The sequence below is a fragment of the Amaranthus tricolor genome, chromosome 15, assembly GCF_026212465.1.
Source record: "Amaranthus tricolor cultivar Red isolate AtriRed21 chromosome 15, ASM2621246v1, whole genome shotgun sequence".
NCBI classification, from domain to species: domain Eukaryota; kingdom Viridiplantae; phylum Streptophyta; class Magnoliopsida; order Caryophyllales; family Amaranthaceae; genus Amaranthus; species Amaranthus tricolor.
Genome location: NC_080061.1, coordinates 7,052,084 through 7,074,309, shown reverse-complemented (window position 1 = coordinate 7,074,309; position 22,226 = coordinate 7,052,084). Strand labels below are relative to the sequence as shown.

General features: G+C 34.5%; 3 protein-coding genes across 3 annotated transcripts; all 3 read left to right on the top strand.

Annotated features, from left to right (window-relative positions):
* The first annotated feature begins 548 nt into the window (after positions 1-548).
* Positions 549-3,284, top strand: LOC130800982 (uncharacterized). Its single transcript, XM_057664726.1, is given in 6 exon segments — positions 549-971; positions 1,040-1,134; positions 1,296-1,602; positions 1,690-1,898; positions 2,139-2,476; positions 2,779-3,284. Coding segments are annotated over 6 exon segments (1,878 nt in total).
* A 2,499-nt stretch (positions 3,285-5,783) lies between these two features.
* On the top strand, positions 5,784-10,633 carry LOC130801300 (serine/threonine-protein kinase STY13-like). Its single transcript, XM_057665116.1, has 3 exons — positions 5,784-6,030; positions 6,712-7,698; positions 9,840-10,633. The coding sequence occupies exons 2-3, from the start codon at positions 6,800-6,802 to the stop codon at positions 10,177-10,179; spliced, it is 1,239 nt and encodes a 412-aa protein (XP_057521099.1). The 5' UTR covers positions 5,784-6,030; positions 6,712-6,799; the 3' UTR covers positions 10,180-10,633.
* A 1,636-nt stretch (positions 10,634-12,269) lies between these two features.
* On the top strand, positions 12,270-21,472 carry LOC130801381 (ABC transporter G family member 24-like). Its single transcript, XM_057665223.1, has 13 exons — positions 12,270-12,682; positions 12,803-12,876; positions 13,890-14,159; positions 14,504-14,567; positions 14,665-14,808; positions 14,988-15,022; positions 15,491-15,564; positions 16,388-17,553; positions 18,319-18,792; positions 19,396-19,544; positions 19,989-20,278; positions 20,360-20,493; positions 20,915-21,472. Exons 1-13 carry the CDS (start codon positions 12,432-12,434, stop codon positions 21,069-21,071), a joined length of 3,282 nt encoding a protein of 1,093 aa, XP_057521206.1. The 5' UTR covers positions 12,270-12,431; the 3' UTR covers positions 21,072-21,472.
* The last annotated feature ends 754 nt before the right edge of the window (positions 21,473-22,226 follow it).

Genomic DNA, 22,226 nt, shown 5'->3' with positions numbered 1-22,226 from the left:
AATATAATGCAAATTAAATTATACATAATAACACCTTGTAAATTCAATTAAAAGTGGTTAATTTAGTAGTAAATAAATGTTGGATGAAATTCACATTACCAATTTAATTATTGGTGAAAAACAAATTATGCATTACTATTGAAAGTTAATGGTGACTAAATTTATACTTTGCTATTAAAAGGTAGTGATAAGTTTTTATAGGCTAAACTTAGGTGGTAAACATTCCTATAAATTGTGTTTTAATTTTCATTTCAATTTTATCCCACAGTAAGAATCTTTAGAAAAGAAAAAGAGTTCTTTGAGAGGATTATTATTTAGAGCGTGAAATTCTCAGGTGAAATTGGGATGTATGGGTTGTGATTTATTATTGAAGTTTGGTATAAATAGTCATTTTGTTTATATTATTTATTTCTCCCTCAAATTTGATTCAATTGAAAATTTGCATTATTTTCTTAACAATTGGTTTTAGAGCTTGGTTGACTATTAGTCTACATTACGATTTTCAAAAAAACTATCCTAAAAGAAAAAGTCACATTTGAGTGGGAGAAATGTCTGCAGACAAAGGAGAAGTTAAAATTGAAAAATTCGATGGTAAAGATTTCGGATTTTGGAAAATGCAGATTGAAGATTATTTATACCTGAAAAAACTTTATCAACCTCTGGAAGAGACAAAGCCAGAGGGCATGCAAGAAGTAGAATGGAAGCTTTTAGATAGACAAGCTCTCAGAGTAATTTGATTGACGTTATCACGCAATGTGGCGTTTAACATTGCAAAAGAAACCACAGCGGAAGGTCTCATGAAAGCTCTCTCTAATATGTATGAGAAGCCATCAGCCTGCAATAAAATTCATTTGATGAGGCAGCTATTTAGTTTAAGGATGTCAAAAGGTGGATCAGTAGCTCAACACCTTAATGAACTCAATTCTGTCACAACCCAATTGAGTTTTTTTGAATTCAAATTTGATGATGAAGTATTAGCGTTAATACTTTTATATTCCTTGCTAGACACTTGAAATGCTACAGTCACAGCTATGAGTAGTTCGTCGGGAACAAGTTGACGTTTGATGACGTTCATGATCTGGTTCTTAGTGAGGAGATTCGACGAAGAGAATCGGGTGATCTTCATCCTCTACAGTATTGCATACAGAGTCAAGAGGAAGAAATTTAATTATAAGGAATGAACACGGAAGATCAAACTATCAAGGACAATACAGAGATAGGAGGTCAAAATCTAGGAATCTAAATAATTTCCAAAACTCAAAGACTGTTGAATGTTGAAATTGTGGAAAGATCAGGCACTATAAAAATCAGTGCAAGGGAGCACCAAAAGGCAAAGAAGTGAAGGCAGAGGAAAATGTCACTTCAACCGGAGAAGGTGATGATGCGTTGATATGCTCATTGGAGAGCAAAGAAGATTCTTGGGTATTAGACTCTGGACTAAAATTCCATGCTACTTCAACTAAATACTTTTTTGAGAAGTATGTTCATAGAAACCTTGGACAAGTATACCTTGGTGATGACCAACCTTGTGATATTGTTGGTAAAGGTAACATCAAGATTAAGTTAAATGGGTCAACTTGGGAGCTAAAGGATGTCAAACATGTTCACTACCTAAGGAAAATTTTGATCTCTGTTGGGTAGTTGGCTCGTGAAGGTTACACTATAATCTTTCAAGGTGATGATTGAAAGATCTCAAAGGGAGCAATAACAGTTGCTCATGGTAAAAAGAATGTTACTCTCTATTTGACAGCTGGAGCGTGTTATTCAATTATCCTTGCATTAGAAAATGAAAACTATAAGTTATGGCACCAAAGACTTGGTCACATTAGTGAGAAAGGAATGAAGATCATGCATTCAATTGGGAAACTCCCTGGTCTAAAATTTGTGAATTTAGACATGTGTGAAGAATGCATACTTGGAAAGTAGAAGAGGGTAAGCTTTCAGACATATGGAAGAACTCCAATGGCAGAAAAATTGGAGCTTGTTCATTCTGATGTTTGGGGACTAATAACCACCCAGTCTATTGGTGGAAAACAATACTTTGTCACTTTTCTTGATGATCACTCTAGGAAAGTATGTGTTTACTTTCTAAAATACAAGTTCGAAGTGTTTGAAGCTTTCAGGAGATGAAAAGCTAGGGTTGAAAATGAAACAGGCCTGAAGATCAAAAGGCTCATGTTCGACAATGGTGGAGAATATGAGGACACCAAATCCAAGAAGTTTTGCTACGAGCATGGTTTTAAGATGGAAAGAACTATGCCAGGTACGCCTCAGTATAATGGCATAGCGGATGAACTGAACATTGACAGAAAGAGCCAGAAACATTCGTATACAGTCAGGTCTACCAAAACAATTATGGGCAGAAGCAGTCAATACAACAACTTACTTGATCAATCGAGAACCATCAACCCCATTAGAATACAAATTACCAGAGGAGGTATAGAGCAGCAAAGAGATCATATTGTCGCACTTAAAGGTATTTGGTTGTGTAGCTTATGTGCGTATTAGTGATTAAGGCAGAAATAAGCTTGATCCTAAATCGAAAGTTTGCACTTTCATTGGTTATAGCGAAGATGAGTTCGGATCCGCATTTGGGATAATGAAAGTAAAAATATTATTCGTTCAATAGATGTAATTTTCAATGAAAGAGTCATGTACAAAGATAGACATGAAATTGAGAGTGACACAAATCAGAAAGAATCCACATTCATTGATGAAGATTATGTCCTAGACACTACGATGCAAGAGTACACTACATAAGTACTCTGCAACAAGAAGAACAGATTGTACAGGGTAGTACATCGCAATCAAATCACATACAAAAACCTTCTAGTCCAACTCCTACGCTAAGAAAGAGTACTCGACCACATGTGCCTAATAGAAAATATATGAATTATTTGTTATTAACTGATGAAGGGGAACCAAAAGATTATCATGAAGCATCCCATACCAAAGATGCTAGCAAGTGGGAGCTTGTAATGAAAGATGAAATGCAATCCTTGATTTCAAACCAGACATGGGAACTAACTGAGTTACCCATAGGTAAGAAGGCTCTTCATAACAAATGGATATATCGAGTAAAAAAGGAGCACGATGATTCCAAGAGGTATAAGGCTCAACTAGTTGTCGAAGGTTTTCAACAAAAAGAAGGAGTTGATTATAATGAAATATTTGCTCCTGTTGTGAAACTCAATACCATTAGAACATTGTTAAGTATTGTTGCAATTAAAGATCTTCATCTCGAGCAGTTAGATGTGAAGACTATTTCTTCATGGAGATCTTGATGAAGAAATATACATGCACCAACCAGAAGGTTTTATAGAAAGTGGGAAAGAAAAAATGGTATGCAAACTTAAGAAAAGTTTGTACGAGCTAAAACAAGCCCCAAGATAGTGGTACAAAAAGTTTGATAACTTCATGCACAAGAAAGATTTCCAGAAGTGCAACGCTGACCACTGTTGCTATTTCAAGAGATATCAGTCTAGTTATATCATCCTATTACTTTATGTTGATGATATGTAAATAGCAGGTTCTGATATGAATGTTATTATAAAGTTGAAGCATCAATTGTCAAAAGAATTTGGCATGAAGGACTTAGGTCCAGCAAAGAAGATTTTAGGAATGCAAATCAAAAGAGATAAGCAGAGAGGCACTTTACAGTTATCACAATCAGAGTATATCAAACTTGTTCTCCATAGTTTTAATATGGGTGATGCTAAGCCTGTTAGTACACCATTGGCGAGTCATTTTCGTCTATCAAAGGATCAGTCCCCTCAGACATATGAAGATAAAGATTATGTGACCAAGGTTCCATATGCCTCGGCTATTGGAAGTTTGATGTATGCAATGGTTTGCACAAGACCAGATATTGGACATGCAGTGGGAGTCGTAAGCAAGTATATGTCCAATCCAAGAATCCATTGGGAAGCTGCTAAATGGATTTTGAGGTATCTACGAGGTACCATTAATAAGTGTTTGTACTTTGGTAAAGGTGAATTGAAAATAAAAGGTTACGTTGATGCAGACTTTGGCGGTGAAGTCGATAATAGAAAGAGCACAACTGGTTATGTATTTACAGTTGGAAATACAATCGTAAGTTGGATGTCTAAACTACAGAAGATTGTTGCTTTGTCCACTACGGAAGCTGAGTAAGTGGCAGTGACCGAAGCTAGTAAAGAGATGATATGGCTTCAAGGTTTGTTAAATGACTTGGGGTTCAAACAAGAGAATAATGTTTTGTATAGCGATAGTCAGAGTGCTATAAATTTAGCAAAGAATTCGGCGTTTCACTTAAGAATAAAGTATATTGGAATTCGATATCACTTTATCAGATCACTTCTAGAAGATGAAGTGTTAACTCTCAAAAAGATTCTTAGCAGTAAGAATCCTGCAGACATGTTAACAAAGACAGTGATGATCGACAAGTTGAATTTGTGCTCAAAGCCAATTGGTTTACAAGTGGAAGAAGGTTAGTAGAGTATCTACTTTCAGTGGTTGTGAAGACAGATCGAAATCAGTCTTGAAGTGGGAGATTGTTGGATGAAATTCACATTACCAATTTAATTATTGGTTAAAAACAAATTATGCATTACCATTGAAAGTTAATGGTGAAACTAAATTTATACTTTGCTATTAAAAGGTAGTGGTAAGGTTTTATAGGCTAAACTTAGGTGGTAAACATTCCTATAAATTGTGTTTTAATTTTTTCAATTGTATCCGAAAGTAAGAATCTTTAGAATAGAAAAAGAGTTTTTTGAGAGAATTAATATTTAGGCCATTCTTGGATTGAGTGTAAATATTTAAAAGGGGAAATAAAGTTAAACTAATGAAATGAAAGCAAATAGAGATGCAAATAGATGATTTATCTCAATTGCTTATGATTTTGAGAAAAGTGGAAAACTTGATATTAACAAACCATTATTTTTCTCGTTTGTTAGGACCCTTATGAATAATTTCAGCTTTAGATTATTTTCTAATAATCTAACAATTGCCTTTGGTTCTTTGTGAATAATCCAATCTATGTCTTAGTTTGCTAGCAGTATACCATATTATTACTTATTGTAAATAATACTTCCTCCGATTTTATTACTTGCATCCAAACCCAATTTGCATTGTTTATCATTTTATGATATATAACATATTGTGGCTATCATATGAGAAAAAAAGTTTTATGAGATTTTGTTTTATTCATCTCGTCGTATATTTTCATGATATCAAAATTTTTTTTATAACTTTTACTTGTGTATAACTTTAAATAAAAATAAACCGACAAACACGTTAAACTGCGTATAAGTTGTTTGAGTGCAAGTAAAAAAAAAAAGGAACTATGATATGTTATGGCAAAATATATGGCAAAAAAGTTAAATTATCAAAAAATAAAAAATAATAAAAAAAATTATTCATAGTGAATCGATAAAAAACTGAATTATTAATGCCGATTTTTTTTTTATAAAAATTGATTTTAATGTGTTTCTATATTTATTATTTTTGGTGTCGTTTCATTTACTAACACAAAAGAAACGGCAATATCTTTTTCTCGAGGAAGACCGTATATCACCTCACCGTCACTAACAATCAAATCAATACCGTCATCAAAACTAAATCGCAAAACTAACGGTCAATAATTCTTTAGACCCCACACAAATACCTACGTGTAACCTTATCTTTCGTCTGTCATACTTCCATCCGTCACAGTCAAATTCTCCTACTTAATCAGTTAAACACGCCAAAAATAAAAAATAAAAATAAAAAGAATAATAAAAACACCAGCTACTACTATCTAGTCTACTACAACAACAAGAGAGAGAAATAAAGAGACTGTAATTCCTTTTTATTTTTCTTCTTCATCCTCTCTCTCTCTACTTTCTCTCTGCTCTTCTTCGGATTTGATCTCTTCAAGTTCTTGTCCTTCAATCAACTTTGGTTTTCTTGTTTGTTGTATTAGAAATCGGTGTTAGTCAGCTGGTCAAATATTTTGCTTAATCGACGCGTTTTCCCTTTTTCTCCGACAAAAAATCAGTCAATTTTGAGGTTCAGATCATGAATTTTACATTTTTGTGATTTTTTTTTGATTCTGATGGACTTAATTATGTGCTTAATGTTGTATTGTGATTGGTTTTTGTTCGATTTTTGTTGTTCACTGTAACCTCGAATTCACGCGTTTTTTTTCCTTTTTGTTATCTGATTAAGCTGAGCTTCTTTTTCTTGTTTTAAAGTTTTTCATAAAGTGCTTGTTTGATTTTTATTTTTATTGTTTTTCAATAACGTTGGAAAGTTTGGTCCTGTAATTTCGGAACTGGAGATGATTATATTTGGGCGAATTTCTAGGGTTTTGATTATTAGCTTGATATAGTAATTTGAAGAAATGTAAGTATTTATTTTTGTTTTTATCTGATTACTCTGTGTTTTTAGTAGTTATATTATGCTATAGTGAAGAAAATTTTCGATTAGAGGTGATTTTAGTTAATAAACATTCATTTCGTAAATTAAATTTTCAATTGGGGGGATTGATTACAAGTGGTTTTTCGTGTTTATTTGTTTTATACTTTTATCATTTATAATATGTGTAAATTTACTGCTAGAGTTGATTGAATTTGTGTGTTGATGATTGGGATCGTCTGAGTTTTGGTTTGTCTTTTTGTTTGATTTCAAGTGGCGTAATTTGTGTGGTAGAAGCTTATTGTTGATACTTGTGATGTGATTTTCGTGTAGGGCTTTGGCTGGGGTTGTGGAATCTTGACATGTTGATGCTGAACAAGTAAATAAGATTTAGAATTTGTGTTTCTTACAAGGGAACAAGATGTTGGAGGCTTCAAAGTTTACTGGAATCATAGGGATAAACAACAATGATAACAAATTCTATGACTTCTATCACAAGCTTGGAGTTGGTGAGAATTCCAATATGTCAATTGACAGTTATGCAAGCTTGCAGACGAGCAATGGAGGGGGTTCTGTTGCCATGTCTGTTGATAATAGTAGTGTGGGTTCTAATGATTCACACACTCGTATGTTGGGTCATCAAGGATTGAAACGTGTTAACAATAACTATTCTGTTGCTGGGAGTGTTAATCATCGAGGAAGGGTAACTCATGCCTTGAGTGATGATGCACTTGCTCAAGCACTTATGGATCCTACTTTCCCTACTGAGGGGCTTGAGAATTTTGAGGAGTGGACTATTGACTTGAGGAAGCTTAATATGGGTGAAGCTTTTGCACAAGGAGCTTTTGGGAAGCTTTATCGGGGTACATATGAAGGTGAGGAGGTTGCAATTAAAATTTTGGAGAGGCCAGAGAATGACCAGGAGAGGGCCCAGCTGATGGAGCAACAATTTCAACAGGAAGTTATGATGTTGGCTACATTGAAGCATCCAAATATTGTTCGGTTTATTGGAGCTTGTCGTAAACCCATGGTCTGGTGTATTGTTACTGAATATGCAAAGGGTGGTTCGGTTAGACAATTCTTGACAAAGAGGCATAACAGATCCGTGCCTCTGAAGTTAGCTGTTAAACAGGCATTGGATGTGGCTAGAGGGATGGAGTATGTCCACCGACTTGGATTGATCCACAGGGATCTGAAGTCTGATAATTTGTTGATTTTTTCTGATAAATCTATAAAGATTGCGGATTTTGGAGTTGCTCGGATTGAGGTTCAGACCGAAGGAATGACCCCAGAGACCGGAACATACCGTTGGATGGCTCCGTAAGATTTTTTTATTTCCCTATTATTCTGGCTATTTGTCTTCAAATTATCAAATATGTACAGATTCTTTTCAGTTCTGTGCATAGTGTGAAAATGCTTAACAGTCGCTATAGCATTAATTGAACAGTAATGCGGTAATAGGATAGATGCGGTCATCCTAATTCCTAACACCTAAATATCAGTCGAAACCATAAGATATTCCTCGATGCAGCCCAAAACATGGTTTCTTACACATTTATGACACGAGAAATATCGTTGCCAACTCCGCCGACGTCATGCAATACGGGCTTGTTTTTACACTATGGTTCTGTCACTTAGGTAGTTGGGTCTCCACAGCTGACTCCAATTTCCCAAATATGTTGTTTGTCGCATACCATTGGTGTGGTTTGGTGATCTCTTTTCTAATCTTATAGGATTATAACATATTTTAAAGACAAATTCTGTGTTCCGGCTTGTATTCATTACTTTTTGTGACTGAAAGCTGGCTTTGTTTTGCATTACTTGGTGCTTACTGCTTAATGGCTTATGAGATTGAGTTAAGGATAACTTTTGGGGGTCTTCTAGTTTGGCAAGCCAATTTTCAATTCCTTTTTAGGAAAATAGAAAAAAAAAAAAAAGCAAACAAACATTTCTTCTGTTTTGGAGCTTCTCCTTTTGTTTGGTTCTTTTAGGAGATTTATCTTTACATATTTGTTTATCCTTCTGATTCTGTGGCTCGTCAGAGTTTTTGAGCTTTCAGATTGTTAATATCTGAAGACGATATTGTGTTTTTTCACTTTGAATTGTGAAAGATTTTGAATGATAGGAGATTTTTTCTCATGGAACATTGTTTACGAATACATGTTTTTTTTTCCACCTTGTTTCAAATTTGCAACAGTCAGGATCTATACATTGAATAGTGATGTTTTGGAAATTCTTTAATCGTCTTATATGCATGCATATGCTCGTACTTCCTCATAAGCTTCTAAACATTGTGGTTCTCGTACTTCTCTTATATTTGTTGAGATGTCAGATATGTCTCATGTCTCTTTTTTTATCTTTCTAATATGGTTGAATAGGATTACAATGATTCAAGTGTAGCTAGGGTGCCACTGGGATTCTCTTTAGATAAAGATATTTGCTAGCTGATAGGACATCAGGGAGCACAACTTTTCTATTATTGGCTTGAGCACTAGAATTATGTGTCTATTACTGCTCTTTTTTTGGTTTTTAATCCAAGTGAGTGACAGTCACATAGGGTAATGGGCCTAGTTGATTTGAGAATTTGTAGTATGTGGGAAATATTGTAGGAAAGCTCTCTTCTTTGATGTAAATTTATTGAAATCTCCCTCCTTCATTTTGGAAATTTTGGTGGCGTTAATGGTATTTATCTCTCTTTGCTTTATGTTCCGTCTATGGTTATGTATGGACTTCAGTTATTCTCATTTGATCTGCTTGTTACCCATTATGTTATGGTTTGCGTGGAGATCTTGACTAGTGAGTGATGGGGGGCAATGTATAAAATACTATGCTTTACAAGCATTGTTATTAAAATCTTGATATTGATACATGAATATGATCCTATGTTTAATTATATCCAAACACATGTGAGTGATTTGAATCTTAAGTAGGATTGTAATGTTGGTGAGATTTTATATTCTTAATTGATTAAAATTTTGAGTGATGGGTTCATGATCCTACGATGATTCGATCCAGCATAATTAGACTCATTTATGATTAATTTTTCTTGTTTACCGCCTTTTACTTATTTCCTTCACATACACATGTTTGAAATATTTTATTATTACCATTAGAATAGTGAAGTACTTTATTAAATGGAAGTTCTAAATTTATTGGATGTTTTGGAAATGAAGTTAAAGCAATTTTAAATTTTTGAATGAATGAATATGAATAGAGACTAAATATTTTAGAATATTTAAGTTTATTTGTAGGATTGTATGATCATACGATTTAATGCTACCCTCTGATCGATTTCGAGTATTTCGAGTAGGACTTCGATCCTTAATTACCTTGTTTATAAGTACATTACCAAGTTCGGTTTTGTTGGGAGGTGATCAGGTCAAGCATACTTGTCCTTTTCTAACTAAATATTTTTACGTGTTACCATCAATCTTGACTGCACACTTTTTGTACTTCTGCAGTGAAATGATCCAACATAGGCCCTACACCCAGAAGGTTGATGTGTACAGTTTTGGAATAGTGCTTTGGGAGCTGATAACGGGTATGCTCCCTTTCCAGAATATGACTGCCGTTCAGGCAGCATTTGCTGTAGTCAACAAGGGAGTCCGTCCAATAATCCCACCTGACTGCCTTCCCGTTCTGAGTGAGATCATGACCCGTTGTTGGGATCCCAATCCCGATGTAAGGCCTCCCTTTTCAGATGTTGTGAAGATGCTCGAGCATGCAGAGACAGAGATCATGACCACTGTACGCAAGGCCCGTTTCAGGTGCTGTATCACACAACCTATGACTGCAGATTAATGCACAGAAGAATCCAGATTGCGACGAGACAAGAGGGAAAAAATGAATAGGCACATATTTATGGCAAGGTATTCGAAACGAATTGCTACAAGAACGCACTGCAGGGGAAAAGGTTGTTTTACTTAACCATGTATTTATGAGGATATCATTTTCTTACATTCAGCTTAGAAAAAAGTGGAAAAATCACGATAAAATTCGAGAACTGGGTTTCTTGTTTTTGTTTTATTTTTCCTCTTAAAATTATAATTCAAATGGATTTCTGTGGTTGCCCTTAGTAGGAGGAAGAGAAGAAGATATGTGATCTGTAATTCTGTATTTATACATGCGCCTTCACTCTTGCTTTGATGTTTATCTACTCTTTAGTTTAATTATTTTGATGATAAAAAGAGGAAAATGTCATACTATTATTATTAGTTACTTATTTGATTTCTTAATTATGTCATGGGGAATGATGTATTTTTGGTGTCTGTTACCCAGTCAGAGTAGTCGTTTGAAGGTAATTATCGGTGCACAAACATCGCTGACAAGAATACTGGTACACTTATTTAATAAGGAGGTCTTACTAAATAACGGTAATTTCTGAAGTTAATAAATCAGTCGGAATTGATAGGATGAAAGTTTTGTGATTTTAAAATTTACCTTTTTTATTTTGTTTATTTTACTATTATTATTTTTGTCTTTTTACGGTAATTACAAACTACGATTATGTATAAATAAGACACATGTATCGTACATATATCATTCAATTTTTTGATAAAAGTCTTGAATAATTCAAATGACATTTTGATAGAGCTTTGTCAAATATAACATTATTATCAAATACAACATTATTATAGTTAGGGCTGTGAAAAGTTTATCTAATTGAAATCATACATTTAACTGTTTTGACATATTTAAATTAAGATGGGTAGTAAGTGTATCTAATTGAACACACGATTCGACTAGACCAATTTTATGGGAGGTCTAATTCTACAACAAATGATATTCGTATATAGATTATCCTCATCCCCCAATTCACTAATTAATTAATTATTTAAGGACTAATAATAATTAGGTAATAACAATAATATTTAGTAAAGTAATAATGGAACTTGTCAAGCGTCTATTTGTGTATAACATTAAATTATTAATAATAATAAAGTAATATTATAAATAACGGGCGTGCGAAGAAAATCACAGACGTGAACGCTTGAACATTGTTTGAAGACCTCGTTCAAAGTTGACTACGTCGCCTTTGAACATTAGCCGCCATCCCCAATCCCTATGTTATTTGTAAATTGGCTTATTTTTATAATTTATTATTTTAAAATTATAAATAATTATTTTAAGAGGCTTAATATATATAGGTCAGTTAAATATAAATAGTTTAATTATGAGATATTCTCATTTAAAAATTCGTGTTGTTCTTTTGTCTCTATTAATTTATTTCATTTTTCATTTTAGATTTTTCCTTTGATTTTGCAATTTTTTTTGGCAATAGTCTCGCCTCATTTTTATTTTTTTAATTTCATCTACAAACTTATATTTATTATATATCTTATTCTTAATCACTCATTTTTATCATCTACTTGTTTGTATGTTTCATTCACCAACTTAATTCTTTACATTATATTCCATCCATTTTGTAAATTTTGCAAAATAAGAGGGATAGAGAGAAACAATAATGATTAATGATGAATGATACAAAATAAACTTGAATGATAAATAATGCTGTAGCAAGTATTTAAGAACAGAGGAAATAATAGTATACAGTTCATTCAAGTCGATTTCAGGTCAATTTAAAATTGGGTCTTGTATCCAAATTGATTTTTATGACATTTTAAGTTTATTTTTAAGTCGACTCATATTAAATTCGATTACAAGGTCAGATAAATATTAAATCGTCGAATATATTTTAGACACCTTTAAATATACTCTAAATTGGAATGGAGGAGGCAGTCAATAAATAAGATGTTCTCAAAATGAAACATATCACATACTTAGGTTAAATAGTCGAATAAAAGAAATTTTTAGCCTATGAGTTGGAGTATTATTTTGAGGTTTATATCTCATATAAAACGGGCTGATTAATAGCATTGAATGCCAAGTTGACTATTTTTATATTAGAGTTTGGAGACTGCCATGTACTAGCTTAGTCATGGTCAAAACTCAAAATCAACGCTTTACAAGTTTTAACTATAATAAGTGCTTATGATTTCCATTTTGATTCACTTTTGTGCATTTATTGATCTTATATTCCTCTGAATCTGTTCATGATTGTTGCAACAGCAAAAGGGTGTTCTTATTTTATGCAGGTTATGCTGTTAGTGTTCATATGCTGCTCATTAATGGCGGCAATAACAGGTAGCCATGCTCAAGAACAGGCTTCAAGAAGCAGTAAAAATGGTGTTTTGGCAAATCAATTAGATGTTCAAACTAGGGTTTTAAAGAATGTTGTTGATAATGTAACGGATAGACTTGCTTCTCAGATGCAATCTCGTGCTAGCTTTTGCATTGTTGATCAGTAATACCATCTTTTCTTACCCTTCTTTTTCTATTTTTGGCAAATCAATCAAGTTGCTTGTTTGGATCATTGCCCTGTTTGGATTTGTGTAATGATTTGAGATTTTACCTTATGTTTCAGGAAGACTGACTGGAATAGATCTTTTAATTATTCTAATTGGGATTTCCTTACTTCATGCACGAAAAAAACTAAAGGTAAGTTTGATTATTTGGTGGTGTTTGGAGGGTTTGAACCATATCGTTGTTAGTGATGATATGAGATTGTTTACATTGACTCTTGGTAACAAACATTATCACCAAATTTATAATCATTGGTTTTTTGACATAATATTATCATTGGTTTCTTGACATAGTATTAGAAGACCGCGTGACAAGAGGTCACGAGTTTGAATCTCAACTGCTCCTCATTCAAAGTGATATATTCTGCGGCAAGTATGAGGAGGGTTTATGTGTATCCACACTTCTAGCTCAAGGGTTCTTGTGTGAGAGGGTGTGTTAGAGTATACATCCTGCATTTCAAATTACTTGCGACATTAGAAAAATGATATTATTCATTCACCACCCTTAATTTGTAATTAGTTTGTAATCTATAAGTTTAAACATAATTAACTGACATCTTTTTTATTCGTCTCAATGCAAAGATTATTAATATCAAATTTTAAAATTTTTCAATCTTTATAATTTAGAGATATTAAGAAGCAAATTAGTGTATTAGCATGAAAAATCAAATGTTGTAAGTATTATGAAACGAAGGAAGTAACATACCATAGGCCCCACTATTCTTAAGCTTTTTTTGAGTTTGTCCTTGACAAAGTTTGAGTACATGGCGGTGTTGGGGTGGTAGAATATACGCAACCTTACCCTTGTTAGTGATATATGACATAAGATTGTTTCCATTGACCCTTGATAATGATATCAAACATCATCGTTAACTTCACATAAAGCAGAAGTGGACACGATTTAACGACTCATTTTACTAAGTCCCTTATAATCCGAAACCAACGAATGGTTTTTGTAAAATGTAAACTTACTTTCATTGAAGTATCACTAGATGGATTGATATGCATTTTCAAGGATCAGACATAAATTTATGTGGGACAAAATGAATGGAGCATGTCACAGACAGAAATATAGTCCTAAGAGTACTGATCTTCTAGCAGTATATGATTTGTGAATTGGGATGATGAAAGTTTATATTGGTTTTACAGATGTTGGATCGCGATTGTGTACAGAAGCCGAGATAAGAGTATACTTAAGCAGCTTCTTTGGAGGAAATGGTGGCCTTCAAACTGAAACTAACAGAAACTGTAATTTAACTTCATGGGTTTCTGGATGTGAGCCTGGATGGGCGTGCAGCATTGGTTCCATGAAAGGATTTAGCTTTCAGAATAGTACTAAGGCCATACCTCCAAGAACATCTGACTGTAAACCTTGCTGTGCTGGTTTCTTTTGTCCTCAAGGTCTTACCTGCATGATTCGTAAGCGTCTCAACTTCATTGACTTCGTTATCTTCATTTTTCTCGTCAATTGAGTTTGCAATTCGCCTTTTCCGATTCATGATTCACAAAGACTGTGTTACTTGGACTCGGGTACTGATGTCGGATACTGGTACGTGTCCAAGTGTTGGATACGTCTAAATATTCAATTTTACACTTAAAATGAAGTGTCTAAGTGCCATACCAGTGTCCTAGCATTAAGAATCGGACACGGGTACGTGAAGCAAAATGAAGAGTCTAAGTAACATAGTACAAAGATAACTAGTGAATCATGTATTACTGGTTTGTTCATCTAATTAATATGTGTTGTTCAACCTTACTTGAAGCTTGTCCTCTGGGCTCGTACTGTGCACAGGCGACATATAATACAACAACAGGATTATGTGAACCGTAAGAGAAGTTCATAGCTTGTTTTTTTTTCCGCTTGAGCTTTTTCTTTGTTCTTGTTTGCCACATTTCGTTAAGAGTTAGTGTTCGGGTCTCGCAGATACAATTATCAACTTCCCCCTGGACGGAATCATACATGTGGTGGAGCGAACATATGGGCTGATGTTGGTAGAAGTTCACAGGTTTTCTGCCCTGCTGGATCATACTGTCCAACAACCACAGAAAAAAGACCTTGCAATAGCAGGTACTCTTCTTCAACTAATTCTCAAAAGGGGTCTTTTGTCTAGCAAAGACCGATGAATGTTTGCATTCAAGGGTCAATCGGAACAGTCTCCTTGTTATCACAAGGGTGGCGTTGTGTACATCTGACCCCTTTGCTGCCTTACATGTTTCGTTATGTTGATTTCTCCTACGAATTTTCAGGCATTACTGCATGCAAGGTTCTACAGTACAAACTCGTAAGTTTCTTAATTATAGCTTCACGCTTTAGGGAAATTGTTAGAATTTAGAAAATGGGTCTGGCAACCGAAACAAGAAGGAGAAGAGGTAACCCATATACAAACCCAAAAGAGGTTCATTCACTACAATAAAAGGTTCAATTGTGACACAATATTTTTGACACTTCATCAAAATGTCACCATTCTTAGAGTATTATCCTAACATTTCACTCTTAATTTTAACACTTCTTACAAGTGTCACTAAATATTTTGGTGACATTTGATAATTGTCGTGATATTGATAATTAAATGTCTCAATTGGCATTAGCATTTGTAGTGATTTCTAAAACCAATTGGTAGTAGTAGGACCGTCGGAGTTACTTCTCAAGTTTATAAAGTGACATTTTCTGTTCTTTTCTCCGATGTAGGATAACTCACATGTGAGTAATAATTGACACTTTAACAGAAATATAACTCCGATATTTGCAGGTTGCTCCAAATTAATAACATGCAAGGAAAATGCGGAGGAACAAAACATTCATACATATGGAATCATGCTCATTGTGAGTTTTCTTCACTTTCAAGTTCCAATTGTGGAAAGTTTGCTATCTGGTTTATACATCATACATACCATTTTTAGGTTTTATTTTATTTTACATGGCCTTCATGATGATACCACTTGAATGTTCTAGGCATTTCTCTTCATTTAACCTTTTATGTTTAAGAATTAAACTAGTAACTAGTAATTCTATCATACTCTAATAAATTTTACTTAAAAATGCATAACGCAAAACAAAGTCCCATTGCATTGGCCGTGTTGTAAAGATTTTTAAAGATACAAATTGATATCTCCCCTGTTGTAAAGGTGTAAAAAAAATCGCATTTAAATGGATTTTGTGAAGAAAAATGAGATGATTGAAGTACAACAAGCACCGACAACCAAACAGGCCGATGTTTCTCTTTGTTTCTCTTCTCCCTCATTTTTAGTGTCTATGCAGTATGCACTATGTTGAACTCTAGCGGTCCGTTTGGTAGGTGGTATTATACGGTAGTAATAGGAATGAAAATTAGTGTAATTTGGTTGAAAAATCTCTTACTACCTTGATGGTCATGCTTGTCCAACTTCAATCATCTCATTTTCTTCATAAATTTCATTCTAATGCGTTACCATTAGGAGAGGTTGTATTAAGTGGTAATAAAAATTTATAAACAAACTTTTTTATGATCAAAGTTTCATTACCATGGGAATGACATGAAACTTTTGATGAAATTTTACACTATAAATCATTCCCATCACCATTATTTAGTACCACTAACCAAACGGGCCGTAGATGTCATGGAACTATGATAAAATCTGATCATCAAATATTCAAAATGCTGATGCAGATTGCCTTAGTTGTTCTTCTTATCATCATTTACAACTTCTCCGATCAAATCCTTTCCCTTCGAGAGAGAAGGCGTGCTAGATACCGAGAACGAGCTGTTAGAAGTGTGCAGCAGCAGGAACGTGCATTAGCACGATGGAAACTTGCAAAAGACGCTGCCAAGAAGCACGTTACTAACTTACGTGCAAATCTCTCTAGAAGATTTTCAGATAATAATCACGAAACTAATAATTTCAAAATTTTACACGATTCTGACATCCAAGAAGATTTTTCTTCATTAACAATCAATAATGCAGGCAATTCAAGTGATCCACAATCGTCATCCATAGGCTCCAAAACATCACATACTCATGGTAGTTCAAGTTTAGAGATCGAAGATAAAAACTCGAAGAAAAAAGTTTTGAAGGAAAAAGAAATTAGTTCGGATAGTAAGATTTTCAAGTATGCATATGCACAAATCGGGAAAGAAAGATCTCAAGAGAAACAGTTCGAGAATTTGACCTTTTCGGGAGTGGTCTCAATGGCTACTAGGGAAGAAATCAAGAAAAGGCCTTTAATAGAAGTTGTTTTTAAAGATCTTAACTTGATACTGAAAGGCAAGAAAAGATATCTCTTAAAATGTCTAACCGGGAAAATTATGCCAGGGCGTATCACTGCTGTCATGGGTCCATCAGGTGCAGGGAAAACGACATTAATGTCTGCATTAGCAGGAAAAGAAACAGGTTGCACAAAGAGCGGATTAGTTCTTATAAATGGGAAGCCGGAGTCTATACATTCGTACAAGAAGATTGTAGGTTTTGTGCCACAAGATGATATAGTACATGGGAATTTGACGGTAGAGGAGAATCTTTGGTTTAGTGCATGGTGCAGACTGTCTACTAAATTATCGAGAGCAGACAAAGTTCTGATTGTTGAAAGAGTGTTAATGTACTTGGGGCTACAAGAGGTTCGGGATTCCTTGGTTGGTACTGTGGAGCAACGAGGAATCTCCGGGGGTCAGAGAAAGCGAGTTAATGTTGGCCTAGAGATGGTCATTGAACCTTCACTTTTGTTTTTGGATGAACCCACCTCCGGTTTGGATAGTTCGTCTTCTCGATTACTTCTAAAAGCACTTAAGCATGAAGCCTTAGCAGGAGTGAATATTTGCATGGTAGTTCATCAGCCTAGGTGAGCTTTCTGATGGTTGAACTTTGAAGTCTTTCTTGAACAGAATTTGAGTTTCTAGTGTGTCTAAAATACACCGTTTTAGTGTGTTAACATGTTGTTCAAGGTGTATTTTTAGTTAGAATACTTCGAAAATCGAAATCTCCTTGGAGGGGGCATTGGTTGGGGTGTTCAATGGGCGAGATAAGGGCCGGTTCGGGCCTAAGTAACTATGGGTCGGGCCGGATAAGGGCCATTTATAGTTAAAATGGGTTTAAAATGGGCCGGGCTTTGAAAGCCCGGTCTGGCCCAACCCGACCCATTTTTACTACTAGAAAATATTTAATCCCCACTTATAAATTTATAATAATTAAACTATCATTTATAATAATTAAATTGAAAACATATTAATAATTCCATTGACATTATCATTTATAATATTTCAATTATATATTAATTATGCTATTTACAAAGACCTGTTTTCGGCCCTTATTGAGCCCATTTATAGCCCGTTTCATTTTAATTATAGTATAGCTCGTTTTCGGTCCAACCCTTACAAAGCCCTTCTAAAAATGGGCTAGATAAGGGCTTAAAATGGGAGCCTAGCCCATTGAACACCCCTAGACACGGGTATGAAATGTCTGCTACCCTCCTCCTCCCTGGACCTTGAGTTGTACTTGATATTAAGTTGATGAAAATTGAAATTGCCCTTTATCTGATTCTAGTAATCGCTACGGTTGTGCGATTTCTTGATAATACATTGCTCATTACTATTAATTTGTTTATCAGCTATGCACTATTCAAGATGTTTGATGACTTGATACTTCTTGCAAAAGGCGGTCACATGGTGTATCATGGATCAATACGACAGGTAGAGGATTACTTTGGAGGTCTAGGAATCAATGTCCCAGAACGCGTGAACCCTCCTGATTACTATATCGATATTCTCGAGGGCTTGTTGGAGCCAAGCCAAAGCTCTAATCTAAACTACAAAGATCTTCCTCTTAAATGGATGCTACACAATGGGTATTCAGTACCGGAAGATATGCGATCCAGAGCTGCTGAACTAGGAGGTCCTCAAAGAGGCGAATCTAGTGGTTCGGGTGGTGAGCTCCAATCGTTTACTGAAGAATTATGGCAGGACTTACGGAGCAATGTTGAGAGACGGCGTGATCATCTACACCATTATATCTTCAAGCAAAAGGATTTGGCGAATCGGAGAACCCCAGGCGTGATTCGCCAATACAAGTACTTCCTTGGCAGGTAATCCTGTTCTTTTGATGCTAAGAGCTCCGGCCTACATACAATGACAAATCTAGAACAACCAAGTCCGTTGAATACATAAATTGAATGCCGTCACTAGGGATATTCAATGGGCTGGACCCTCATTTTGACCCCTCATCCGTATCCATTTTTAGAAGGGTTTCGTAAGGACCAAGCTAAAACGGGTCGGACCGGGCCAAAATGGACTAAGCTATAATTAAAATGAAGCGGGCTATAAAAGGGCTTAATAAGGGTCGGAAACGGACTTTTGTAAATTGCAATGATTAATGGATAATTTAAAAATTATAAATGATAATGTCAATGTGGATTATTAATATTTTTTCAATTTAATTATTATAAATGATAATTTAATTGTTATAAATTAATAAATGAGGATTAAAATAATTTCTAGTAATAAAAATGGACCGGATTGGGCCGGGCCGAACTTTCAAACCCGGCCCATTCAAAACCCATATAAAGTTTAAAGGGCCCTTATCGAAGGTGGCCCATATTCACTAAGCCTGCCCGGTCTTATCCGGCCCGTTAAACACCCTTAGCTGTCACCGACATATGAATCTCTGACTAGCTGGAATTTGTTTTCAGAATAACCAAGCAGCGACTGAGAGAAGCCAAGATACAGGCAACAGATTATCTTATACTATTACTGGCTGGAGCTTGCCTAGGGGCTATTACTAAAATCAGTGACACTGATTTTGGAGCAGCTGGTTATACATATACTATCATTGCTATGTGTACGTTAATATAAGTTCTTGAGTAAATATTCTGTGAATCATACATCATGATGATCCACATAAGAGGAGAGTTGGCTGCATATAAATCCGATGAGGATAGCAGAATTAGTAACCCATCAAGCTTATATGTAGAGGTGTTCATTCGGGCCATCGGGATGATTTCGGTTAGGTATTTTGGGTCATTTAAAACCGGATTTTGTGTTCATATTGCTTGTAACATAATTGTAAATCGTATTTGAAATCAGGTCAAATTGAGTTCGGTTACAGGGTCGGTAAATTTCGGGTCATTGGGTCTGTTTTGAACACCTCTACTTATATGTTAGTCAATCTCTCTCTAATTCTTCGATGCGGATTACATGTGGGTATCTAGTAGATCCCGTGATGGAAAGCATTGACTCTACTCTTATCACTATGATCTTAACAATTTCTTCTTTATTTTTTCAGCTCTCTTATGTCAAATAGCTGCACTAAGAACCTTTTCTTTAGACAAGTTACAATACTTGAGGGAGAGTGCTTCTGGCATTAGCAGCTTGGCTCATTTCCTCGCTAAAGATACCGTGGATCACTTCAATACACTTATCAAGCCTGCAATGTACCTTTCGATGTTTTACTTCTTAACGAATCCAAGATCGACCTTCTTAGACAATTATATCGTTTTGGTTTGTCTTGTTTATTGTGTGACGGGAATTGGTTATGCCTTTGCTATCTTACTAAATCCCGCTCCTGCACAACTCGTAAGTACATGGTCGTTTCAATAGCTTCTCCATATTACTAGTTATGTTTACTAATCATATTTAAATTTTTTCTCTTTGCAGTTTTCAGTGCTTGTTCCTGTTTGTTTCACCCTGATTTCGAGTCAGTCAATAAAGAACCATGGACTAAGAGGCATAGCTAACCTAAGCTATCCTAAGTGGACCTTGGAAGCCTTTGTGATTGCAAATGCAAAGAGGTAAGAACATCATGCCATGTTTTGAAAGAAATTTAGGATTCTCTTTGCGTAAAGAGTACACGTGCTTGCTTTACAACTAAGACAAGACCTGATTCTCTACGTCTCTGATACCAATTTTTATGAATTTGTTTTATTTTTCTATATGAAGACATTGTTTTCTTCGATTCATTAGCATTGTGAATGTGAACAACCTCTTTGTTTCATCAACTCATATTCGGTGTCAAAACAATATGCAAGTTTTAAAAAAATTACGGAAAAATGATTAGTAAACACCCGAGAAATAGAACAAATCTAAGTTTAACCAATCAAGTTGAAATATCTTCTAGTAACTTATGTGCCTAAAATATTGTTTTTGATATTCTTGTTCTAACCTTATTTGAAATGAATTGGTCCTTATGTGAGTGTTTTTGCATTGTAATAGGTATTATGGAGTATGGCTCATAAATCGTTGCGGCGTTCTTGCTAAGTTGGGGTATAATCTCCATGATTGGAGATTTAGCATCTTGATTCTTATTGCTTACGGTTTTGTTAGCCGTGTGATCGCTTTCATCGGTCTTCTTATCATCCGAAAAAAGTGATCCTTTTTTGTGGCCAAGTCTTCCTTTTGTCTTTGAAGAGATTTTGCTCGAACTTATAAAGAGCGCGTTTTTAACACTCAAATGTACATTGTAGAGTTGTATAATACATTTTTGTACATGTAAAAAGTGCATTGTAGAACTATTAACATGTGTATAGAAATTATATTCAATTTTTATCATAGTGGTTGTTGGAATAAGATATTGTTGCACTTGTTTTTGATGATACTTGTGATCAAAATATAAGGGTTTAGATTTGATACCTTTTTATGGGGCATGTATATGCATATCTACAATGGAGGAGAATGTTACCATTGGATGACAAAATGTATGGGGTTATATCTTGAAATCAATTTGTATAGACAAAGTTATTTATAGAGTTATATGTTAATTATTTGCTATAAGTTAATTATTTTGCTCTTATCTTTCACTATGGGATCACATGTGCCAAGAGTGATTAGTTTATGATCCCATATGAAATTGAACTAAAATCCAACAAAAAAACAGTGAGTCATACTCATAAATCAAAAATTTTGACATGTCATCTGAAAATGACCTAATCAAGAAAAAAACGAAAGAGTTGAATTTGCTTGTAGATTGTACTCATCCATCTTGATATGTTTTTCCTAAATTATCAATTTGTTAAGTTTCACATCATCATTTTTTAGTTGGATTCATTATAAAAAATTTATTTTTCAATTTTATATAAGATTCTTGGCGATTCTAAAAAGTAGAATCGATGACAAACTCAACAATATAGAATTGTAAAGAATCTCAACAATTTTAGAATTTTCAGCAATGACTTATGCTTTCGTTTCTATGTCTATAAACTAATGCTAGACTAGAAGCCTACATCAACCATTAATTAGTATAAGTGCTCATTATCTCATCAATTTTCAGCTATTATACCTAATCTCTATTTGCCTCCTTTCTACTATACATAACAAAGGTTACATGAAACATTTAGTGAGAATGAAACATTTAGTGAGAATTTATTATATTTTTAAATGGTATTTATAATAATGTGAGTTTATCAAGTGTATCATTTTGGGAAAGAAATTTCCAACTCTACCCCCTCATCATACCAATTCTTACAAACACTCCTATCCTTAGTTCCCTAGTCATTTTACCTCATTTTCGATGTAAAAACTATTTTAT